Genomic DNA, 16,276 nt, shown 5'->3' with positions numbered 1-16,276 from the left:
CATTCATATCATCTTGAGTCACTCCACTGAAATACATTTTTCATTAGTGTGGAAGTAAGTACAAAAAGTGCGAACGCTGCAAAGATACTGTACACTTGAAAGATACTAATTGTTAAGAGGGCTTCCTAAAATATTTAAACTGTGGTTACAGTTACAGGTGATATCAAAAATATGGAGGAAATTGACATGGGAGTGCTTGTAGGCCACTAGCAAACAACTTGCAACACTTTAATCAAACAATAAATTTGATCTATAACTTATTTTATCATGTACTGTAAGTCATCCAGACACTTTGGAAAGGCCTTATTTAGAATAATATGCAAACTCAAGAATAGAACATACTGTATGGAATATATTCAATATCTTGTGGTCAGGTGAACAATTCACTCTCCTCGCCTGCTGACTTCACATGTACCTGCCTGGAATGCTCTCTCTCTCTCTCTCTCTCTCTCTCTCTTTCTTTCTTTCCCATTACACACACACACACACACACACACACACACACACACACACACACACACACACACACACAGACATAAAAGGTTTCGGTCTGTGGTCCTGCTCTCAGCTCAGTTTTGAGGGAGAGGGTGATGTGAGAAGACATTTGTTCATTCATAGAGGACCATTTGTTTTTCCTCGTTGAGTGCAAAACACACAGGAGAGTCCGAATAAGTTTCTGAAAAGTTGGATTTCTAGTTTTGATCTGACTTCCACCAAAATGTCAGGGGACTCTCTGGTTTCTGGCTCCTTTGCAGTGGCAGACTATGTGGTGTTTGCTGTCATGCTTGTGATGTCTGCTGCAGTTGGGGTCTACTACGCCTGGGCGGACAGAGGCCAGCGAAGCTCGGGGGATTTCCTAATGGGGGGACGAAGACTGACGGCCCTGCCTGTGTCCCTGTCCCTGACTGCCAGCTTCATGTCAGCCATCACAGTGCTGTCCAACCCAGCCGAGGTAAGGTTGATGCACATTCCCAAGGCTCAATTTCAAAAACCGTCTCTCCTGAAAAGTCTTTTTGTGTCTCTTTCACTCGACATCTGAGACATAATGATAGATACAATGAGATATGCATAAGACATAAAACGTCATGAGCTGTAAGGCAGGATTGGTCATTACACCAATGCACATATAAAGGCAATGCAAGGATTTCTAAGTAATCAAATTCATTTACAGAAAACATAATCACGTATTGTGTCTGGAACAAAATCAGAAAACAAAGTAGAAAACATTTCTAATTTACATCATCCCTCTGTAGGTATACCGCTACGGGGCCAATATTGGATTCTATGGCCTTTCCTATGCAATGACGATGGTGGTCACGTCTGAGGTTTATCTCCCAGTCTTTTACAGACTGGCCATCACCAGCACGTATGAGGTGAGTGCGGTTTGGATTTCAGATTAGCCCTTGCATGATTATTCTGTTCTATTCACAAAGCCATGAAACACGTATATGTTTTGTTTGCCAGAAAAATACTTGAGAAACTGACCTAGTTATTGCATGCTGTCGTCTTACTGTGCAGATAAAAAGGTTCATGTAAGAGTGGTTAAAAATTATCCTGAAGTACTAAAAAGCACGTCTTTGGCCTCGTCTGAGGTTGATAAAGGTATGTTGATACAGAGTTAGGCAGAGTCAGGGGTGTTAAAAATATGAGCTTTATTGCTTTGTTGGTGGTTCTACATCAGCAGAAGTGGGTGATGACGGGTGTGCGGGGTCACAGGCTGCTGTGTAGTTTAAACTCCAGGCATGTGGGCTAAGATAAAGCATAACACAGACTGTATGCACTATTAAGCAGTGGGTGTATGATATTGTGATAATGGCATGTGCTCTAATACTGTGGAGGCTTCAGGTTTCTGCTTCCTTGATTTGTAATATCAGTTGATTTCCTTTGGAAGCTCTGATTACTTGTCAGTTTTTTGATTTTTGTAATACATTATTGGAGGAGACATTGGCAGCACGTTAAGGTTAAGGAACCTTTGGATCCCAAGTAAAGGGGCGTAAAATTAGTAATTGCTTTTGTGTAAATGTCACATTTTTGATACTGACCTTTTGTATTGTCTGTTCTTTGTCAAGTATCTGGAGCTGCGTTTCAACAGAGCAACCCGTCTACTGGGAACTGTGCTCTTCATCGTTCAGACAGTGAGTAAGAAGCATGTCAACACATCAGGACAGATCTCTGACAGCAAATCTGACACCTGAGCCTCATTTATGTCTGTATTCTTTCTCTCGGTCCGTCGCAGATCCTCTACACTGGAATCGTCATTTATGCCCCAGCTCTAGCTTTAAACCAAGGTATGTTGTTTTCAGTCCAGTTGGAGTCATGAAACAATCCAGCATGAGGGCACTTAAAGCTGCTTGGTTTTGCTCACTCGAGTATGTCTGACCCTGCCCCCCCTCTGCAGTAACTGGTATGGATCTGTGGGGCGCTGTCATTTCCACAGGCGTGGTCTGTACCTTTTACTGCACACTGGTACGTAACAACAGCTGCTCAGCTGGCTTCTGCTGTGCACAAAATGAAAATCTTTAAGTACTGACATCACTCACTGTTTTCCCAAAAATGTGCATTTTTTGGATTCCTGGATTTTAATGCGCAGCAGACACAACACCTGTTTGTGCTCCATGTTGTTGCAGGGCGGGCTGAAGGCGGTGGTGTGGACAGATGTGTTTCAGGCAGGTACTCCCGGTACTAATTCATCACGTTTGTTGAGTTAAACTGATTGGTCAAGTCAGAGATTACCATGCATGGGTCATACCTTAATGTGGCTACTAGTGACAATACTGTCCACCAGTGTTTCATACACAACATCTGTAGGCCACCACAGCAAGACACTGCTCTCCACAAGAAATGCAAGTCATTACATACTGACCACATTTCATTCAAAACACCTGCATTTTGGCTCAAGATATCCACGGACGATAAAGTGCAACAATCTGGTGAAATTAGAAACTCTACTGGGATAATGATCCTCATTTTCCCCTCCAGCTCGGTGTCATGCTTGCAGGCTTCCTGTCTGTCATCATCAGGGCTGTGGTCTTACAAGGTGGAGTCCTTCCCATCGTTTCGGACTCACAACAAGGAGGAAGACTCAACTTTTGGGAGTGAGTGTGTGGCAGAGTTGAATGGTTCTTTTTAACGGTGTGAAGAGAGTAACTCTCAACAGAAGGGGTACAGGAGCAGCACTGAGACTTTTGTGTTTCCCTAGCTTTGACACAAACCCTCTGAGGAGACACACTTTTTGGACCATAACTGTTGGAGGGACATTTGTCTGGGTCAGTATCTATGGGATCAACCAGGCCCAGGTTCAGAGATATATCTCCTGCAAGACCATCACTCATGCCAAACTGTGAGTTCTGACACATTTATGTGATACGGTATAATTTCCCAGTCTTCATTTTTTTAATATGCATACATACATTCATGTGGGTTTGTAACTATGTGTCCAGTTACTATTTTCCATTGTTTTCATGTGCTTTTTTCCATGTGCTTCACTACTTCATGTGTGTGTGTTTCTGCCTTTTTCCAGATCTCTGTACATCAACCTGTTAGGCCTGTGGTCCATCCTGCTGTGCTCAGTGTTTGCAGGAATGTGCCTCTTCTCCGTCTATAAAAGCTGTGACCCCTGGACCGCTGGACTGGTCTCCGCTCCTGATCAGGTACAGTGGAGAGAGTTATGGCGATTGGTGTCTTGACAAAACACACACACACATAGCTGTACACATGAGGAAATGCAATTGTGCTGGGGTTTAAACATGAAAACATTGTGTGACCCTCCCGATCACATGAATCCAGTGTCACCCCTCCTCTGTAGCTGATGCCATATTTGGTGATGGACATCTTGGGAGACTATCCTGGCCTTCCTGGACTGTTTGTTGCAGCTGCATATAGTGGATCTCTAAGGTTAATACTGAACATTAAAGTTATTTCACTGAACAGATTATTTTGTATGGTTAAGCAGATTGTGTGGTAAAATAGAATTCTAGGTTAAATTAGGTGTGTTTTATATTTTCTTTGATCAGCATATCAGCACATGTTCAGAACTAAAGACTAAAGAGGGACTGACAGGAAAAAGGGTATTTGTATGATGATCCTTATTTAGCTAAATTGTGTGTGATTGTGTTGTCATTTCAACCCCAGCACAGTGTCTTCCAGCATCAATGCACTGGCTGCAGTGACAGTGGAGGACCTGATCAAACCGTACGCTAACATGTCCGAGAAACACCTGTCCTGGACCTCAAAAGGCCTGAGTGAGTGGACCGCTGTCACAGTATGTCAGCTGAGTGAATGGTTTGTTGAACACTAACACATTGTTGTTTGCAGGTCTCATATATGGGGTTTTATGTATTGGAATGGCAGGACTGGCTTCAGTCATGGCAGGGATTTTGCAGGTAGAGTGGACAGACATATATAGTTGTTAATTATATATTAAGCTTTGTGGGTTTAGCAGGGGTTCATAACTTATTATACCAATGAACCCTGCAACTTATGTGATATGCTTTCTTTATACAGGCAGCCATCAGTATATTTGGGGTCATCGGAGGTCCTCTGCTTGGCCTGTTTACATTGGGTATCCTCTGTCCATTTGCCAACTCCAACGTAAGACTGTTCTCATTTAACTGTAGTTCTTTTGTTATAATTGTGATTCCAGTAACCCATGCTCATATTAAAAAGGACATTAATCCATCATGTAAATGGATTTTCCTCCTAATAATAATTTGACTCTCTAAAATAAATTGTTTATCCTATAAAATGTCAAAAACACATCTACTCTGATCTGAAATATCTTATTTTTTTCCAAAATTATACATCGTGGCACTTTCTCACGGACCGCCCCTTTAAAACATCTGTGCACCATGTACAAAATGCTCATCTGAGAGGGACATTTTAGTATTTTCAATGATTAAAATGTCTTCTAGGGAGCTCTGACAGGCCTCGTGTCAGGGTTGGTTGTGTCTCTGTGGGTGGGCATCGGAGCCCAGGTATACCCTCCCCCTCCTGCATTGACCCGACCTCTGTCACTGACCACTGAAGGCTGTAACTTCACCACTACAGACAGCCTCAACTTCACCTTCACCGCTCTGCCAACAGAAGCAAGCTCCATCACCACAGCCCCACTGCACAGCATTGACAGCTCGTAAGTGCCATTACTCTCCAGCCCTGAATAAACCTGTCTTGTTTACCCAAATCACAGATAAAGGGTCCACTTATACAGAGCATTCATAAGACAGAATGTAAGTATATTCGTGTGCATGCCTCGTGCACTATTTTCTGAACATATATGATTTTCTTCCACCTCCAGGTCTCTGCTGGAAGATAACTGGTACTCTTTGTCCTACCTTTACTTCAGTCCCATTGGGACCATAACAGCTATCAGTGTGGGATTATTAGTCAGCCTGTTAACAGGTAAATAACATATATTGTTGCATAATTTACAATTGACAAATCTGATCTTGCAGTCCTAGTTTTTGTACTGTGCTTCAAGATTGTGCTCTTTTGGGCTCTTAATGTCCACGTCAGGAGGCTGGAAGCTGCAGATGGAATCGAGGCTTACATTAATCAAAGAAGACACAACTCTCTATCACCTAATCAAGTGTTTCAGAGACAGGGTAAGTGCTGCAGCAGTGAAAGAAGAAAAGCTGATACAGACAAGTACCAGCTGCTGACTTTCTGCTTTGTGCTCTTCCCTTTCGAGGTCATGGGACGAACAGGAGAGCTTGACCTGACAAGGGACAGAGAGAAGAAGTTCGGCAACACTAATCCTGCTTTCTGTGACGTTGAGCTGGACTTAACAAGAAGCAGCATTCCAACGTGAAATGCGGCTAATATTTGTAAAATAACTTGGGGATTAAATCATTTTTTCCCCATCGTCCAATACAAGAAATGTCAATGAAGGAGCTAATTTACAGAACAAATAACAGGACCTGTAATTTGTTACAATGTAAAATATCACTGCTTTAAATATTAATGTTTGAACCTGTGTTTACAAAGGCATACTGAAATACATACTGAAATTTACTGTATAATGTGTGTGTGCGTGTGCGTGTCAGAAGGCAATGCCTACACTTGGTATGTTAGCTTCATGTACTTATCTAGAATGCTCAAACACAAACACATACAAACTTTGGAGAAGTTTTGGAGATGAATAATGTTTCCCTGCTCTTCACCGTGGAGTGGAAGAATGACGTGGAAGGACGCTCGTTCTCACTCGAAATAAAGGTTTGTGTTTTTCACGCATTTCACTGTCCTGTCAGAAGGTGATGCACCAGCCATCCATCTGTGGTCTACATTGTTACAGGGTGGACTGAAGGTGGTGCTCCAGGTAAGCTTCTGTATGGAAAAAATACAGAAGGAGGTGTTGTTATGGCTTCTGTCACTTACAATGAATAAACTGTACAGCAGCGTTTCTTAGACAGCAGCATAGTCAAGCACAAGAGAGAAGTATCACCGGTGATGGAGAAAATGGGAGAAGTCATTTGTTATTAGCCACATTTCATTCAAATCACAAGCATATTTTGGAATACAGCATCCATTTCATAGTATAATCCATATAAAATAGCTTAGGTGTACCAACCTGGTGTAGTCAGATCCAAAAGCTGGATCAAAACCCAGGTGGGTGTGGTCACCAAGGGTCTCCAGTTTTATCTTCTGGATTGGAATAATGGCCGTGATGAATGATTGAAACAAATGCTGGAATGCTGGAAGATAACTGGTACTCCCCTTCCTACCTTTACTCCAGTCTCACTGGAACTGTAACAGCTAATTGGCTCTGCTTAATTACATTTGATAATGAAAGCATTGAAAGCTGAGTGTCGTATTGTTTTGTAATGACCCTGTTTTGTACATTTCAGGAGGCTGGAGGACCAGGGTGGAAGCAAGGCTTACATTAATGAGGGAAGACTTCAGCCATTCACGTTTTTCAAAGACAGAGTAAAAGCTACTGACTGTTAACAGCTGCTGATTTCTGCTTTGTATCCATCCCTCTTCAGGTCAGCAGAGGAGCAGAAAAGCTTGACCTGACAAACAGAGGAGAGAAAACAGTTGGCAGCACAAATCCTGCTTTCTGTTGCACTTAGATGGACTGAACAACAGCATGTTTGTCATAAAATGTCTAGATTCAATATTCCTATTTGTCATATGTTCTTAATACAAAGGAGGAATAATATTCATCTTCTAATACAAGAAGTGAAAGTTATTACAAACCAGGATATCACTGCTTTAAAAATATACACGTGTTTAATTTTGTTCTCTATCACATTATTATATCCAAAGATATTTGAAGGAGTATTTACAAATGCATGCTAAAATATATCCCACAGCCTGAAGGCCTGATTGGTTGATGTACTTGAGGTCCACTTGAGGGGATTTCTACTGTTTTTTTATTCACATGTTTGACACAGTAAAAAGATGAAATCGTTTTGTCATAAAATGTCAATAATTCTGAATTTATCTCTCCAGATCTCCACTTACAGTCTTGAAAACAGTTCAAAGACTATTTGTAATAAAATCTTGAGTTGATACAAAGAACTGTACAACTCTGATCCACACAATCATTCTTGGCACATACACTTTGAAACCTTTATGATACACAGCAACATTTACACTCAACCTCTATGGTGCAATCTCAAACAAACAATGACAGTAAACCAGTGTAATTGTTGAAGAACACTGCTGTGATTTCATGTTTATTATGATGTGGGACATCAGTTTCAAAAGCCATTGAATAGTGCATTGATACACAGTCACGTACATTCACTCATCAAGAAATGTGACCGTGTATTTACAAATATATACACTGAAATACATTTGACAATAAGATTCAGTCTGCCTGATCCTGAGGCCTCTGCAGACCTCAGTCATTTTTCACTTAGGACAACCATGATGTGGACACCCCAAAATGGACAGTAGATTACATAATCTTGACTGAGGACATGTTGATTTGCCGAAGAAATTAACATATATACAGTATTCAGGATTGAAAACACTGGCTTTTAAGGTACAAGTTCTTGGCACTTGGTACAGACGGATCTTCCATTTCCCCTGAGAGGCAAGTTTATTCTTTATACGAGGACAGCTGATGTGTTAGTCATCTCTGCAGAGCAATGTGCAGTAATACTGCAGCACAATATGAAAATTAAATATCTACACACTGATTGTACTTCCCTTACATTTCAGACGAGTAACATGGTGTTTGTAATTATTTTTCTGGTTCATAATACCTCTTCTTCATGGCTCGGTATTTCCTAAGGAAATAAAGAGCCTCCAGTTCCTTGATGACGAACTCGCCGCGAGCCAAAAGCTTCTTGATCTGATCGGGGTCCGTCACGTCTCTGTTTTTCATGAAAGCTGACTTCAGGCGCTCCCTGAAGTAACCTGCTCCCTGGGGGTACTCACGGCCAAGGTACAGCAGCTTTTAAAGGACGAAAAACAAAGAAAATCATTTGCAGCACAGTACACAACCAGGCCGTGTGTGTATGAGTGTGTGTGTCAATGACCAGCTAACTTACGGTTTTGTAGAGCCTGATAACCTCACCCCTTAAAGGGTTGGCCATGGCAGAAACCAGGTGCCTTTCACGCTGCTGACACGTGAAGAATATGACGGTAAAATTGTTCGTTGACTAAAATGACAATAACACCACCAGAGAGAAACATTCAAACAACTGAAATAGCCCTAAAGGTAGACGAATTGCGACGTCTTATCAGTCCACTGCGGAATCAGTTAGCTGGCTGCAGCTGAAGAGCTAGCATGTTTGTTAGCATTCATCACAGACTCTACGAACGAGCATATTAAACCATGGATTCATATTTACACGAGTTGTTTTGTGAAGTGGATTATCTCAACCGGTCTCAATCACGAAGAAACGTCTCCGTCCCCTTGCCCTTCCTTTGACTAAACGCTGGACAGACCAGCTGTACACACTGCCGTATATCGTTTCGTAATGTTGCAAATGAAAACAGACAACCACGCATGCGTCGGCGTTTCTATGGTTACCTGGACGCTGTAGCGTGAGTTAGTTTCAATATGGTGAGTTTTCACTATATTTTTCGACTAAACAGCCCTTCACCTTAAACTTTGTCATATTGAAATGGTTAAAACAGCAGGTTTAACACTAGCGCCAGTTCATTGTTAAAAAAAAAACAGAGAGAGGCTAAAGTCATAAGATATTAGTAGATATTAAACGTAATTAGCTAAATGCGTAGCTATCAGGTTAGCAGGAAGAATCCTTACTTTTAATGCGCTTTCTTTTCTTAATGTTCTCACCAGTTTCTTATCTTGTGCCTTGTAGTCGTGTTTTAAACTTTTTTCTTTAATTCTCTCACTCTCTGTTTTCTCCTGTGAATGATAGCCACAATGAAAGGAAAGGTATGAGCAAGTCAGTCAGTCTAATTATCATAGGTATATGCAGCCAGGCCAGTTAACCATGCCACCTACTCACCCTTCTCCACAGTAATGTCATCTGTTCCAGTTTCACATGTACAGCTTCCCCTGTGGAACACTGAACTGTAATGTTTTACTGGTTTCAAGTCATCCAAAAAGGGACGTAAGGTGAGCAAGGCTCAGAAGGAGAAGCTGCAGCAAGAGGAGGAGGAGAGGAGGCTGCGAGAGGAAGGTAACCCATATATCTGTCACTACTAATCCAAACTAGGGCAAAGATAGGTATTTATTGGAAGTCTCCAGGAAACTGATGGCTGCCTAAGAATAAAAGAGATTCCTGCATGTTTAGGATGTGTGTTGACGACTCATCATGTGTGCTTTTGCTTTGTAGAGGAAGCCCGGCTGCAAGCAGAGAAAGAAGAGCAGGAAAGATTGGAAAGAGAGAGAAAAGAGAAGGAGCTAGAAAGGCTTGAGTTAAAGGTAAGATGTTCCAATGCATGTTCAATAACTGTGAGATCAATGAAGCTGTGGAGTTTGCATTTGCTGGCTCTTTTTCCAGAGGAGGATAAATTCTGTGTAAAGAATACACAGTAGATATTCACTGCCGAGGGGTCCTGAGGGTGTTCAGACTGCTCTGCAGCATTCATGGGTGTCTTCTGCTGGCAGGACCGAGAGCGCAGAGAAAGTGAACTGAACGAACTTCGCCACCTACTGGAGGAGAATCATGCTGCAGTAACCAAATGGAAAAGGGATGCTGTGGAGACAGAGAAGGTGTGTGTTCCTGTCTGATTAAAGGATGTCTGATGCATGTATTGTTACCAGGTTTTCCTCAAAATGATTAGGATGCAATACTTTTTTGAGCCATACTCAATCAGACACCAGCATGGGAAAAAAAACTATGATAGTCAGTCCGGACTGAATAACTACAAAATATTAGACTCAATACAAAAAAATTCAATTCACCGCAATAAAATAAGATGATCAGAGGTTCTAATCTTTTCTCTTATTTCCTCTGGGTGACATTTGTGTGTGTTTGTGTCCAGTGGGAGAGATACCTGCGTTGTGATGGTACCCCTGACCCAGCAGTGCAGCAGGATATTAACACATATATCAGCTTATGGAGAGATGACCCAGAGGTCAACATCACACTCGTGCTCAAACAATGTAACCTCGCTCTGCAGGTGTGTATTTAATGTGGAGATGTGTATGTGTCATGCCCTTGAAGAGTAAATCGGTTTGAATGATCAGTTAGCAAAGTTATCAGATACAGACACCAAATATCTCCTGGTTACAGCTTCCCAAGGGCAAATGGATTAATTAAAAAAATATATATCATTTGTCGTTTTCTAGTGTGAAAAACTCTTTGACAAAGTAAATGTTGTCTCTTATAGCTGATTGAGGAGATGGAGGTTCTGCTCAGAGATGTTACACATCCACAGGAGGGCCACAAGTACCAGGAGGGTCTCACACATCTGCAGGAGCTAATTCACTCTAAACACGACCTCACAACTGAGGAGATCCTCAAGGTACAAGAATCCTAGTGGTGTTCACACACGATGGAGCACTTTGTAACTGTATGAAACATGCTATATGATAAAAATTATGTGTTTTTGTGTGCATTGGTTGCTTTTTAGGATTTTACAAGGTCCATGACATTGTGTGTGATGGCTTTTTGGAGCTATTCCTGTTTTGTGTTCCATGTCTCCTTGTGTATAGAGGGCCAATGAGAACGTTGACATTGAGACAGGCAACATGCAGACTGTGGTCAAAGATGACAACATCACACTGTGTCTCTGGGCCAACTTCAGTAAGAATCCAAGGTTTGTGGAAGAAAGTGCCACAAATGGATAGGGGATCCAATAGTTTCTATTTCATTTATACCTTACATTTGAAAAGCAGTATCAAAAGCAGTAACAGAGTATAAGAATTGGATGATAAATGTAGAGCACAGGCAGCAACACTTTGCACTGGATCTTCAAATGTTTCTAACTGGCCCATTCAGGTTTAAAGGTTTGAACTTTGAAGAGGTGGGCCTGGGCTTTGAGCTTCCCAAACATCTGGCTGTGAGCAATATCGCTGTACGGATCCTCCACACACGTTATGACCACCTGTCCCTGCTAGCCAGGATGGCTCACCTGAGAATACACACTCTTAGTCACAGGTACTTATCTGATAGTGAATACTTTTACAGTTGTAATACTGCTGATAATACTAATCTTGTCCTCTTTGCTCTGTGTTCTTGTCTTTCTTCATCTGTTTGGTCTCAGGTCTCTTGTAGGCAGTGAGGACATTCCAGCAGACAAAGATGCACCTGAGCAGGTGGAGACAGAAGGAGAGGGGGAGGTGAAGGAGGCCGACGAGATACAGCAGCAGAGAGTGGACGAGGAGGTGCAGTCCATCCAGGGGTTTGAAGGGCAGAAGGTAAGATGAAAGAAAGACTTGCTGATCTGGGTTACTTCATTCAGTGTGATGTTTTCGTTGTTATTGTGTATGCATCTCACAGAGCGCAGCCAGTCTACAGTCAAATAGTGCCCAGCCTGCAGAGGGACAAGGCAGCCACATACAGACACAGATGGAGGCACTTGGTGGTAAGATGCCCAGCCTGACACTTCCTGACACTCCAAATGAAAACAGAAAGACAACAACGGCACACAGGATTTAAACCTACTGCCACTCAAAATGTTGAGAGGACAGCAGAATAAAAACAGCTTGATCTTAATTTTTTCTCTCTTCAGCCGAGGAGGACTTGACCCCCCCCTCAGTGCAGCTGACAGTGGTGGATCACGGTGCCCAGGTGGTGGATTTAATGCAGTACACACCTCTGGGTGGGGTCCTCTTCTATGATGTGTTTCACCTCCCGCCACAAGCCCATCATGTCAACGGCTGGGAAATTAGACAGGTAAATAGAAAAGGGTTTCAGTGTTCTCTGTTTACACCAGACCCAGCAGCAAAGTCGACCTCACACAACACCCTCCACATCCATGTGTTTCCAGCTGTTGGACAATGGGCTGCAGGTTTTCTCCCACCCTATGGAGAAATCTAACTTAGATGACAACGAAGGGCTCACCTGTCCTCCTGTTGGCATGTCTGTGACACTGCCCGACTCTGTTGTCTTCTTGGAAGCTCCCCATGTGGCTCGCTGGGATGCTGCAGGTAGGGCAAACAGCAACACATGCTATGTAATACTTTCTCCAGCATGGAAAGGCCCAAAAATGTAGACTCGTTTGGAAGGGACACCAAAAAGTCATGGACACTGAAATTGTTTTTTCATCCAGGGAAGCAGTGGAGGATGGACGGTATCACTGACATCTCTTACGAGGAGGAGGAGGCCAAGATCTCCTTCAAGACGGACTCCTTCCAGGCCTTTGTGCTGATGCAGGAAACTTACGCCAACCTTCCCCTCCAGAGCTGGGAGCTCAGGCCACTGGGCCAAGACTCGGCTCTTTTCAGCGTCAACGGGGCACTCATCAACCTCAGTGTCTCGATCCAGGTAAGAGACTGCAGAGTACTGTGCATGCGTAACAGAATAATCAGGAAATGTAGCCTGACTGTTATAATTTGTGTTTGTGTCCATGTGACTAACAGGGTAATCAGTGTATGTTGCAGTCAGAGCAAGAGAGAGGTCTGTCACACCTCATAGGAAAGTGGATGAGTGGCCCCGCCCTGCAGAGAGCCATGCTGAATGCTGGGATCAACATCTTTGTGAATGAATACACAGACAAATACGTCAGCACCTGCAGCAAGGTCTGCATCTATTACTTGTTGGCTTTAAGAATAGAAGAACAAGATACTAGATTGGAGCTGTGTTTCACTTTATTTCCATTCTGTGTTGAGTGTGTCTGACATGACTCATTTGTAAGAAACCTACTGATGTAAAGCTGATTAGATTTACCTTTACTGCCAACACTTTGTGTATCACTAGATTGCAGTCCAATATTTCCCATCGTGTTCAAATAAATGTGCTGTGTGGTTTGTCTCCTCTTCAGGACCCACTCATTGAACATGCTGCCTACGAGCAGATGGCCCTCTTCGCCTCTGCTTGCGCTTTCTCGTGGAGCAAGTGGAATGCCAAATGTGGCGCTGAGCATCTGGTCATGCAGGTATTCTCACTCACACACCGATGCAGCTCATTTAATTCAGCATTGCACCCCTTTTTCTCCAAAAGTGGAATGGCCAATTCCCCACACCCCTCCCGTGTTGGCCTGAGGAGGATGTCCACTGTCATGCGTCCCCTCCTGTACACATGGAGCCACTGGCCACATGCAGAGGTTCACCCAAACCACTCTCGCTCTGGCATGGTCACAAATGGTGGCGTCAATGTAGCGAGAAGGGCTGCAGCACAGCCAGAGGTTTACTGTGCCACCTGGATGCCCCTAACATAAGCACATTTGACAGTTACACACCAACAGGAAATGCAGGGCAGAGAGAGACTGTATGATCTTTTCATAAAGAGAAAGAGGGAAGTTGTGTCGTGCCACAGTGTGAAAAAATGCTGTTCCTCTCAAACAGCACTTGGTTCTTTCTAGAAGATAATGAGGCCATGGTAAAGTGGGCAGACCAGATCTAACACCATATTCAGAACACCACTTCTATCCTCTCCTCTGCCAGGTGTGTGAGCACCACGGCCCCGCACCCGTGCCTAAGGACTCGTGGAGTCTCTACCTGCTGGGGGCTCAGAGGAGTCACAAACTGGAAATCACAGAGATGAGTGAGGCTTTCTCTCCAAACCACTATCCCGACAGTGAGTTTCACTCCACCTTCATCCACGTGCTCCAGGAGAACATGAGCACTGATGGCATTGCCAGGACCAGAGAATCCAATTATCTGTTCGTTGATACTGTACAAAACCTGCTCTGTGCCACCAGACCCCTGATGTATTCATGATTTGGGGTCGCATTTTTTTAAATGAACAAAAGGCATTTTAAACACCTGATTTTGAAATGTCCACTTGGATGCATTTAAGAACACATTGTCTACTGTAGAATTGGCTACTTTATTTGTGCAAAGTTTCACGCATCTTCTTTGGAACATACAAAAGTGTATGAAGTTGAAAACGGTGACAACCACAGCAAGAACTTGAGGAGAAAAATAAAAAACCCTTTGGTGTAAAGACTGTAACAATGCAGAATCATAACTTAACAAAAATAAACAGGTATTCACATCTCCCCACTCAAAACTAACAAACTCATAAATATAGATTTCAAAAAATTTAAAACACTTAAATGAAAGATTTATTACCAGTGTTTATAGACTTAATTATAAAATGTCCTCTACAACCCATGAGGAAAAAGGCTGGCGGTGCCCCATTTCCTCAAGTGCATGAAATGTGTTTAAAAAGCCATGTGGCACGATCGGAGCCATCGTCCATGATGTCTGTCTATGGAAAACTTCACAGCCGCCCATTGCATTCCCATTGGTGCTGTCATTCTGATGAACTTGTGACATGATTGGTCATCGCTGATCAAGCCTGATTTGACAGATGTGTTGGGGTCCAAGTAGACACTTGCCAGCAGCACTTAGTGGAAAACTGCATCATAAGGTGTTAAGGATGTTGAGCAGCCCACTTGTAGCTGCTTCTGCTCTTAAAACACAGACACACACACACACAGACACACACACACACACACAGACTAACTAATTTAGCAAACGTGATGTGATGCATAAAATCCTCCATAGGGTTAGCTATCCCCTGAGGCCTGGCCTGTGTTGACAATGCGAGTCTTGTTTTCGGAATCTTCAGGCACCAGTAAACATCCCAACAGCCTCTGTTCAGGAGTGGTACACTGTACACACAGATGCACGGATCATGTCTGCAGAGAGCCGACGGGCAGTGACATCATCCACCCTGGATCTCGGGGGCTAGACAGGTGGCTGCCCGTTGTACCTGAGCCCTGCGTAGGGCCACAGCAGCTGCTGGATGGTCATCCAGGAGTCCCCGGTCGCCACAGGGGCTGCATCTACCACTGGCTGCATCACCAGGCTGGCCAGCAGTGCCAAGAGACCTGCAGAGGAAGCATGAATATTGACCAGCGTTGGGAAAATGTCTATAGACAACTGCTCTGTCATTGTGGTTGGAACATGTGGAACACAGGCAGAGATTTACAAATGGTTTTAAAACTTATGATTTAGAATTTGTTTAAAAAACAGTTTAAAAACAGTGAACTCCTGTATTGCACATGGAAACATTTGAGTCACTTATTTCTATTGAACCAAGTAGAAAAGTATCTTTATCATTTATAAGACTGATGCTAATTATTTTAAAATCAGCACTACAGACAAACTCAGTGTACCTGCTAGCACCACCACCATCGCCAACCAAAGCCAGAGCCCCCTGCCACCTCTAGCTACTGCTGCTGCTGCGGCTGCCCGGGAAGAGGTCAGGCTGTGGGACAGAGACTGCGCCATTCCTGGGTCTGTAGACATAGGGCTGGAGGAAGGGCTCGGACTGGAGGTGGAAAAAAGAATTAAATGTCACCGCAGGATGGATAGAATATGACGCATGAGAAACAAAAATGGTCCAAGATGAAGCGAGAGATTGAATGAGTTACCAAAAATGACACATAGGGAAGAAAATAAGTCCTCAGCAAACACTTCTTACTAAAAAATGTGGGTCATTTGTGGTAACTAATGCAATGGATGCAATGAATTAGCGGCAGCTTGGTGCAATCTTAAATTGGCTTCGATGAAAAGCATTCTGCCACCTGTCTCAGTGTCAAAGATGCAAGACCACTCACATAATCTTCATCAGCATCATGAGCACAGCACAGTTAATAGCGTTTGGCATGGAGATGGATTTGAGCATTGACTGATTAAGCAAAGGCAGCAGACAATTTAGGCCTGGAATCTGTCAGCAGTAGGAGTGCTGCTTCAAATCACTTTACAGTCAGTCCAAGGTTTTAAGTGGCCTTT

General features: G+C 43.2%; 4 protein-coding genes across 15 annotated transcripts in view; 2 read left to right on the top strand and 2 right to left on the bottom strand.

Moving 5' to 3' along the window:
• Positions 1 to 718: 718 nt before the first annotated feature.
• slc5a8 (solute carrier family 5 member 8) lies at positions 719 to 5,806 on the top strand. The gene is made up of 17 exons (XM_076721796.1): positions 719 to 952; positions 1,254 to 1,373; positions 2,070 to 2,135; positions 2,237 to 2,288; positions 2,399 to 2,466; positions 2,628 to 2,666; positions 2,980 to 3,095; positions 3,200 to 3,340; positions 3,521 to 3,650; positions 3,806 to 3,894; positions 4,132 to 4,241; positions 4,315 to 4,382; positions 4,504 to 4,590; positions 4,911 to 5,128; positions 5,294 to 5,397; positions 5,512 to 5,600; positions 5,687 to 5,806. Exons 1-17 carry the CDS (start codon positions 719 to 721, stop codon positions 5,804 to 5,806), a joined length of 1,851 nt encoding a protein of 616 aa, XP_076577911.1.
• Positions 5,807 to 7,643: 1,837 nt separating this feature from the next.
• Positions 7,644 to 8,932, bottom strand: lyrm5a (LYR motif containing 5a). Of its 3 annotated transcripts, none has more exons than XM_076721703.1 (3): positions 8,802 to 8,932; positions 8,499 to 8,567; positions 7,644 to 8,401 (listed from the first exon to the last, which is right to left on the bottom strand). In XM_076721703.1, the coding sequence occupies exons 2-3, from the start codon at positions 8,541 to 8,543 to the stop codon at positions 8,189 to 8,191; spliced, it is 258 nt and encodes an 85-aa protein (XP_076577818.1). In that variant the 5' UTR covers positions 8,544 to 8,567; positions 8,802 to 8,932; the 3' UTR covers positions 7,644 to 8,188. The 3 variants fall into 3 exon arrangements, with proteins under 3 accessions (XP_076577818.1, XP_076577817.1, XP_076577816.1); XM_076721702.1 differs by having other exon boundaries at positions 8,499 to 8,609; positions 8,802 to 8,926; XM_076721701.1 differs by having other exon boundaries at positions 8,499 to 8,570; positions 8,802 to 8,926.
• A 564-nt stretch (positions 8,933 to 9,496) lies between these two features.
• Positions 9,497 to 14,473, top strand: dnai7 (dynein axonemal intermediate chain 7). Its single transcript, XM_076721795.1, has 15 exons — positions 9,497 to 9,602; positions 9,759 to 9,847; positions 10,034 to 10,138; positions 10,411 to 10,548; positions 10,759 to 10,893; positions 11,084 to 11,187; positions 11,370 to 11,528; positions 11,635 to 11,788; positions 11,871 to 11,955; positions 12,103 to 12,266; positions 12,361 to 12,520; positions 12,643 to 12,857; positions 12,953 to 13,111; positions 13,354 to 13,467; positions 13,976 to 14,473. Exons 5-15 carry the CDS (start codon positions 10,771 to 10,773, stop codon positions 14,249 to 14,251), a joined length of 1,713 nt encoding a protein of 570 aa, XP_076577910.1. The 5' UTR covers positions 9,497 to 9,602; positions 9,759 to 9,847; positions 10,034 to 10,138; positions 10,411 to 10,548; positions 10,759 to 10,770; the 3' UTR covers positions 14,252 to 14,473.
• The window catches only part of lrmp (lymphoid-restricted membrane protein), a 31,013-nt gene continuing 29,073 nt past the window's right edge, over positions 14,337 to 16,276 (bottom strand). For all 10 annotated transcript variants that reach the window (XR_013075820.1, XM_076721780.1, XM_076721785.1 and 7 more), the window contains 2 exons: positions 15,658 to 15,812; positions 14,337 to 15,369 (listed from right to left, as the gene is read on the bottom strand). Coding sequence is in view for 9 of the 10 variants with exons in the window: in XM_076721780.1 (XP_076577895.1) it covers positions 15,227 to 15,369; positions 15,658 to 15,812 (298 nt within the window). In the remaining variant the exon portion in view is untranslated. The remainder of the gene's footprint in view (positions 15,370 to 15,657; positions 15,813 to 16,276) is intronic.

The sequence above is a fragment of the Chaetodon auriga genome, chromosome 22 (genome assembly GCF_051107435.1).
Source record: "Chaetodon auriga isolate fChaAug3 chromosome 22, fChaAug3.hap1, whole genome shotgun sequence".
Classification (NCBI taxonomy): domain Eukaryota; kingdom Metazoa; phylum Chordata; class Actinopteri; order Chaetodontiformes; family Chaetodontidae; genus Chaetodon; species Chaetodon auriga.
This window is presented reverse-complemented; position numbering and strand designations above follow the sequence as displayed.